Source organism: Schistosoma mansoni, chromosome 4 (genome assembly GCF_000237925.1).
Source record: "Schistosoma mansoni strain Puerto Rico chromosome 4, complete genome".
In the NCBI taxonomy this organism is placed as follows: Eukaryota; Metazoa; Platyhelminthes; class Trematoda; order Strigeidida; family Schistosomatidae; genus Schistosoma; species Schistosoma mansoni.
Genome location: NC_031498.1, coordinates 2,219,797 through 2,227,703, shown reverse-complemented (window position 1 = coordinate 2,227,703; position 7,907 = coordinate 2,219,797). Strand labels below are relative to the sequence as shown.

Genomic DNA, 7,907 nt, shown 5'->3' with positions numbered 1-7,907 from the left:
GAGGTTCAGTAGAGTAACTGGTATCCCAGGTCCAGTTACGTAGCAGCAATCCGGCCAACGGTTACAATATAAAACAGTCAAGACTTAACTAATGATTTCCTCAGTGATTCTATGATTTTATTTCAACGAAAGATTACGTAAATATGATGACTTTTGACATTCATGCAACTCAACGGACATCCAACAAAGCCACAGCAATTGAAATACAGGTGACCGCCTCAAACTAACCATTCAAGGTCGTTGAACCCAAACGGCGGGCGACTTTGAGTGGGCCTGACTTTTCTTACTGACCCCTTAACATTCCATTAATGGCTCACCCCATTGTTGATGAAAGTCTCGGGAAAGACTGTCCAAAAGAGCTGTTGTTACAAAAGCATTTGAAGTTCTTAGTTAGATGCAAAAGCGAAAATGACAGTACTTTGGATTATTGCAGAATGTCTGGAATCTACTGGGTTCTTACTGCTCTTGACTTGCTCGATTCACTGTCAGAAGTAGATGGGGATGAAATAGTTGACTTCGTATTGAGTTGTCAGAAAAAGTGTGGTGGATTCGCTCCTTGCCCCAAACATGATGCCCATCTGCTCTCAACTTTAAGCGCTATCCAAATACTTGCAATGTATGACTGCTTAAACAAGGTGAATGTTGAGGCCGTGTGTGCATTCGTTTCCAAATTACAGGTGAGATGTGTACGGGTTTACAAGTTTTCCTTAATGCTCAAACTGATAGTAGTGTGATGCCTCTGTAGCTCTCATACTTGTTGAGACCTTTCTTTGGTATATAGATGAAGTATCCTTTTTTCCGGTCTTTTGGTGCAATGCCATAATGTTTTAAATACGTTTCTCCTCCTTTGAATGTAAATTGTTGATTCAGAACTGACCTGCCTCAACACCTGAACTAAGGATAGGGAGTCAAGTAGTCGGACGCGTCGACAACTTCACTTATCTTGGAAGTCTGATCAGCCCTAATGGGTTGGTGTCTGACGAAATCTCTTCACTGATTTAAAAAGCTCATCTGGCTCTTTCCAACTTACGTCACCTTTGGCAAGGGCGAGGTATCCATCTATTAATTGGAGGACGAGTATACTGTTCAGCAGTTCGTTCTGTCTTACTTTACGGTTGCGAAACGTGGCCATTAAGGATAGAGGAAACTCGTAGGTTACTAATATTTGATCACAGACATCTCAGAAATATTGCTCTCATCTGCTGGGTTCACCGGGTGAGTAATAGTGTTGTTAGACGGAGGGTGTTAGGGAATGATGGTAAATCAGTTAATGAGGTTGTAAATCTTGATCAACTGAGTTGGGCCGCGTGTTACATATACCTAAACACCGATTACGACGACATATAATACTGAATAGTGTTAGAGACGGATGGAAGAAAGTTAGGGGCAACTAAATGAAAGCGTGTTATCAGTCCATAAAGTCACTGACTCCCAGTATGATCCATGTTGGTAGATGCAAACTACTTGATTGGGGTTCACGCGACTTTCGTATCTAATGGTTGGAGACTCTGGGTGACATAGCTTAATCTACTACAATGACGTAGGTGTATACACTCTTTGTCTGCCCTTACTTAATATCCCTCTTTCTACGAAGTAATTCCTCCATGTATCATATCCTCATATGCAATCATTTTTTATGTATTACTACCATCGAAGTGACTAGTTCTATGAATTTGGTGTTCATCTTGTTGTGCTAATGAGGTGTGGCAACTTTGACCGATGCATATATGTCTGGTCCTACGTTGTAGATGACTGACTGTTCTTCTTCTCAAATCTTCCTGAAGGGAATGTGGAGGATCTTTGGAACTACTTCTATGTCTGACTTCAGTGCTTCAGCTGCTATGCTGTTTGATAGTACTATCTTATTACCTGGAAAGTCGATTCACTTCAGATATCTCTTCAACGGAAAAAGCAGTAAATGGCTTAAGAATGGAATTAAATCGTACGATGTTGTCAATAGTGCAAATCTAAGTACGATCTTGTAACATTTCATCTCTCCTTACTAGTGACGACTGACTAGTCTATCCTGTCTTGTAGATACTTTCCAAGCACATTGGTCATGGTAAGTGTAAAATGAAATCAAACTTTTCTGGTGTTAATTACAATACTTCTATATTTACCGTCTAATAGATGACCAGACGGCATCTTAGCTGGAAGTTCAGAAACGATTTATAGCCTTCATATGTTCTATGACTTTTTATCTTTGACATTTAATTCCACACATCAGTAAGTCGCTGTTTTCGGCATCAATAACAAGGCTCTCGATTCTCTCATTAATATAGTCTGTTAGTCACCTAGAAGCTCTGTGTACAAGCGATTGGAATGTCAACATTGTAGGATAAAATTTTCTTGACTAATAATTTCTTCATTGATTAATAATATCACAGTTACGTGAAGCTCCTACGTTGTAGCTGACTGACTACGTGAAGCTCCAGTTTTCAAATGTCGTTAACTATTTCACGTATGATTATAGTGAAGCAAAATGGAGATTGTCTGATTGAATGAAGCTAATGCCACTAAAATCCGCTGTGCTGACTAAAATTTATTATCATTTAGTCCGCCTAGCAAGTAAAGAGTTGGTTTTCAGGAACAAGCTGGGGATCTTTTTCAATGCTACTGTGTTTTCAACAGTGTTTCCCCTTTCTCTGTCTGTTTAGCTTATGGCGAGAGCTTTTTTGACTGTATAAAAGGTAGTTTTTAAAAAAATTGGATGAGTGTAGCCATTTGCTTCATTTTACGATCATAACTTTGCGTGTTAATAAATGTCCTTAATGCTTCGACAGCAACCAGATGGAAGTTTCGCTGGAGATATTTGGGGGGAAATCGACACTCGTTTTTCATTTTGTGCCGTTGCTACACTGCATATACTTGGAATGCTTTCTAAAAATACTATTGACATTGAAGCTTGTGCTTCATACCTCGAAAAGTGTCAAAATTTGGATGGATGTTTCGGAACTCGACCTGGAAGTGAATCCCATGCAGGTCAAGCATATTGTGTCGTGGGAGCTCTGGCTATACTTCGTCAACTACATCGGTTAAATATAGACCGTGCTGCTTGGTGGCTGGCCGAACGTCAGCTTCCTAGCGGAGGTTTAAATGGAAGACCGGAAAAACACCCTGATGTGTGCTATTCATGGTAAGCGTAGCAGCGCTTTCACTTAAATAAATTGTTATCCATTTATGCTATGTATAACATTCCGAAAAACTTACGAGATGTGTATTTCAAATTCTCAGCTGTAAACCTTATATAAAGTATCTACTCATTACATATTTAAGGGGAATAAACAGTTAGATAGACGCCGTTATACATGAAAATTATATTTGAAATGATCTCAGCGATTGAAATTTAAATAATTCCAACGTTTCGTCCAGCTAACTTGTCTGGACTTCTTCAGGGTAATGATCAAAGTCATCAAAGAATTATATGGCGTTTTTTTAACAATTATATCAAATCTATACTATGTTAAACTGACTCATATTAGTAAATTCAACATCCAAATATGATTGGTTTAACGTAGTATAGATTTGATATGATTGTTAAAAAACGCTATATAATTCTTTGATGATTTTGACTATTACCCTGAAGAAGTCCAGACAAGTTAGCTGGACGAAACGTTGGAATTATTTAAATTTCAATCGCTGAGATTATTTCAAATATAATTTCTACATAGAATGACTCCTCTATACTCGTTACGCAATTTTCGTCATGCCATTCGTTCTACTCTTGACGAATGTTCATATAAGTTAGATAGTTGAATAGGCTAATGTATAATTGCTCCCAATGGTACTTATTTGTTCAGTTTTCATTGGCATTACTCAATTGCTGAAATATGTATATTTACAAAAATATAACTAAAGTCTATGAACATGACGTTTTTTTAGTATTTGATTTGAATTAGCCAATTTCGTACTAGTGAAGAGTATCTTGATGTCAGTCGTCAAGCATAGATTGCACTCTGGTTTTAGTTATACTATTTCTTTTAGAGGTAGTGATGTTATTTGGTCTTCTAAACTGAAGTAAGTTGGAGTATGAATCTGAAACATTTTGACATGATATTGATTTGTTCAGACCTGTCTTTTGATTGATCGCACATAATATTCTTGTGTTGATCCGTTGTACTTTTTAAACTTGGATTAATTGTGATCTGATTATTTATCCTTTGAAGAAGTGGCTTGCACCGAGTCACGAAACGTCAGAAAATTTACTTTTTCTACTCATCGGGATACTACAAATATATTAATTTATTCATGTTGTCAACTGTTGTAACCTGTAGATTACATCTTCACTATGCTTCATAATATCAAGAGTTGTTGCAAAGTGTAAATTAATATAGGAACTGTCGGATGTTTGGCTACGTCGTATCAATTAACAGAGAAGTGGCTTTAAAATGCACAAACAATTTCCTCATTTTGTAAAACAAATGGAATAAATTTAGAATGGCTTAACGATACACTGAATGTCAGCGTTTCATATAGTTTTCGAATATCATACGAATCCTTATTGATTTTGTTTGAGTTCGGTTTCCTGCTAATTTTTACGTCAGTTTTGTTTGCGTTTACAATACCAAGTTTTGTATCATTGTCAGGCTTATTTTCGTACTTTTATATTTCCTAGGTGGACTGTAGCTACTCTTGCTATTTTTGGTCGTTTGACATGGATTAAGCAAACTGACCTTACTCGGTTCATCTTAGCTTCTCAAGATGACCAAACTGGCGGTATAGCAGATAAACCCGGAAATATTCCTGACCCATTTCATACTTTATTTGGTCTTGCTGGTCTCTCTTTATTAGCCCAGGTTGACTCATATTTTTCCTCACCAAAGAAAATGGAAAATGGATTAAATGGTGTCGAAGATCCAGCCTTTGTTGCTTTACAAACGGCTAGAAATAAGTTGAAGACTATTAATCCAGTATTATGCATGCCCCAATACATAATAGATCGACTGCAGCTCAAATTTCAACTACTGTAAATACTTCCTCCCTGTACACTTATGTTGCATTCTAAGTTCTTTCAACTGACTTTGAACATTTTATCCTTCTAAGTGGGGCTTCTAATCATTGCTCTCAACAAAATTATGGTGCAAGTGTACTGCTTGTCAAAAATTTTTGGAATTAGCACTTTAATACATTGTAATGCATACTTATGACATCCTTAACATCAATTTGTTTGTATTATTTCGTTACTTGTACAGTCCCGGTGATGTTCTTTTAAAACGTACTTCTTACTTGTAATAAAAATTTTCAAAACAAAGGTTTTGTGTTTTTTTCTTGTTTTTAATTAGATACAGCTACACACTTCAATTAAAGTTAACAGAAGATCATCAGTAGTCGTGTATGTATGACCAAGTATCCTCGTGTGTATGATTCGTGATAGTACTACTACTGGTGGAATAGGATTCTAATGTTATAACTTTTTTAGGCATTTAGTCGAACTTATCACAGTCCTTAAATTTCAGATGTTCTGGATTAGTTTTCAATAAAGTGAAACTTGGTTTTGTATATATTTAAAACTTGTAGATACGGAAGCTTTCAATAAGTCAAATATATTTATATGGATAGGAAACTCCAGTTTTCAACTGGTTGGGAAATTGTGAGCAACTGAGAGGATTTGATAATGTATTTGCTTGTTCAACATCATGGAAACTTTTTCTGAGGATTGGATCTTTTTTTTATCTTTAGGAGCTTTTAATGCTCCAAAATAATCTACACATTTTTCAAACTGTCTCTTCACTGGAAAACGTGAAAGCACTAGTGCTCCCAGATTTTCAATGGTTGTGCAACGTGGAGCGGTTCGTGATCTCAATAAAATTCAACAACCCTCATACTGTTATTTTCTCATTGTTGTACAAATTAATTCTTCAGCAGTTCCATAGCAATGATCTAAAGTCCCTGTGTAGGATATTTAACGGATTCTTAGTGCCACGTGATGTAGACTTTTCTTTTTCAAACTATACTACCTAGTCTTGTTTTCGATTTACAATGTATCTATGTTTGATTTTATCGTATTAATTCACACGAAATTATAAGTTAGTCATATCACTGATTTAGATTTACTTCGAGTTTGTTCAGAAATTTGGCATGTTTTTATCATGAACTTGTAAGAGTAAGAAACAAATTAACCGGAATTAGAATGTTGAAACGTGAGGGAGGAAACTCAAACGTTAGTTGCTACAATTCTATAAATTTAAGGGGTTTGGTTGATATCCAACAGTAGGAACTGCTTTGTTGTCTACATGATTAGTGAAGCGGTAGCTTATTGGTTCAACTTTCGACAAATAATTCCCAGATTCGGACTTCCAGTTTATTTCGGTTTGGGCATCCGGGTTGTATCGTTAACCCTCACACAGTGTGGTTCATATTCAATTACCTGGGGAAGAAGGTAATTCAATTAATTTAAACTTCGTAACCATTGATAGTAAGTTGACTGGTTTTTATGAACTTTCTGGCCTAACTCAAATATTCCAACACTATCCTACCGCGAAAATGCTAATTTTTTATCTTCAAAATACCCTTTTTAATGAAATGTAGTGATGAATAATATAATACAGTAAATAATTTCGAATGAGTATGTATCTCTAAAGGTGTAGGAAAATGAGGAGAGTTTAACGACTTAAGTTAACATTTATGCAATGGATTCATTGCATATTAAAATTTCCATCGATATAAATCTAACATTTAGCAGGATGAACTGTGACGATTAGTTCAATACAGAAAGAGTTTTCACGATAATTTAACATCAGCCTGTTAGCATGAAAGCATTATGAAGCCATTTTATCGTTTGTAACTTAGCAGTGTTTACTCATTAGCTCACTAGATATGGAATAGACGTCTTGATTTTCGATGTAAGGGATAGGTTCAGATCACTGATTTGAAATTCACTAGATCATACTTTATTCATTTTACGAATCAAAGTCACTTTAAGTCATTCGCAAAATAGCGAAGGTAAATGACTGAGTATCTACCATTATTCTGTGCTTTGTAATAATATACTCTGATCCTAACAACTTATCACCTCATATTACCTATAAACATTGAAAAATACTATTAGTATCAAATTCTTATTCGACCACTAATTTATTTGTTTGTTAATTTTTGAACAATGAGGCTGTACATTAAAGAGAGAAAAAAAGCTAAATAAACAATGTCTAAATGCTATAGATGTTTTATTTATTTTGTTTTTTTTTTAAAAAGGAAACTATGAATACTCTTTGTCCATTACGTTTATTCACTTATGTGTCTTCGGAAACAATGGACCTTACGGGAATAGAGTCTATATTAGTAATAATAATCACAATATCATTTTAAGTTGATTTATGTTATACATTGTTTAAATATTTATATATGTATCATTAAAATAACAGTCTCCTTTTCAAGTGGAACTCTATCAACGTCGATTAATTTCCATTGAACCATAAATATACAGTTGAAATCAGATCTCAGCAGTAAACAATAAATTTATGAAAAAAAAGAAATATGTAAACTGAGAGTACAATAATACAAATTGATAGTAATCAGGGATAAGAGAAAATATTTATAATTGAAAGGTTAATTAGTATTCAGTAGGAAAAAGAAAGTAACAAACAAATCGGCGCCAAATTTTTAGTATATTGTCCACTTCATGTAAGAAATTTATATATATATATATATATAACTGTTTGAGATAAAAAATACCCGAGGCCTCGATATTTTAGGTTAGATTCTCTTACCAAAAGTATATCTTTAATAATTAAATCATTATAATACTGTTATTAATCACAAACTTTATATAGAAAGAAAAAGATGTTATGTACGTATAATAAGATAGAAACAGCGATTTCTCTAATATCTCGAAAAAAAATGCTCTGATACTGAAATATGATTAAATATTGGTGTTGATGATTATAATTGTTATCAACAGGATTGATCAT

At 34.7% G+C, this 7,907-nt stretch overlaps 1 protein-coding gene across 1 annotated transcript; it reads left to right on the top strand.

Annotated features, from left to right (window-relative positions):
• Nucleotides 1–308: 308 nt before the first annotated feature.
• Smp_150160 (putative geranylgeranyl transferase type II beta subunit) lies at nucleotides 309–4,970 on the top strand (the record flags this gene model as incomplete). Its single annotated transcript, XM_018796526.1, has 3 exons — nucleotides 309–677; nucleotides 2,784–3,136; nucleotides 4,616–4,970. 3 exons carry the CDS (start codon nucleotides 309–311, stop codon nucleotides 4,968–4,970), a joined length of 1,077 nt encoding a protein of 358 aa, XP_018651659.1.
• Nucleotides 4,971–7,907: the final 2,937 nt, after the last annotated feature.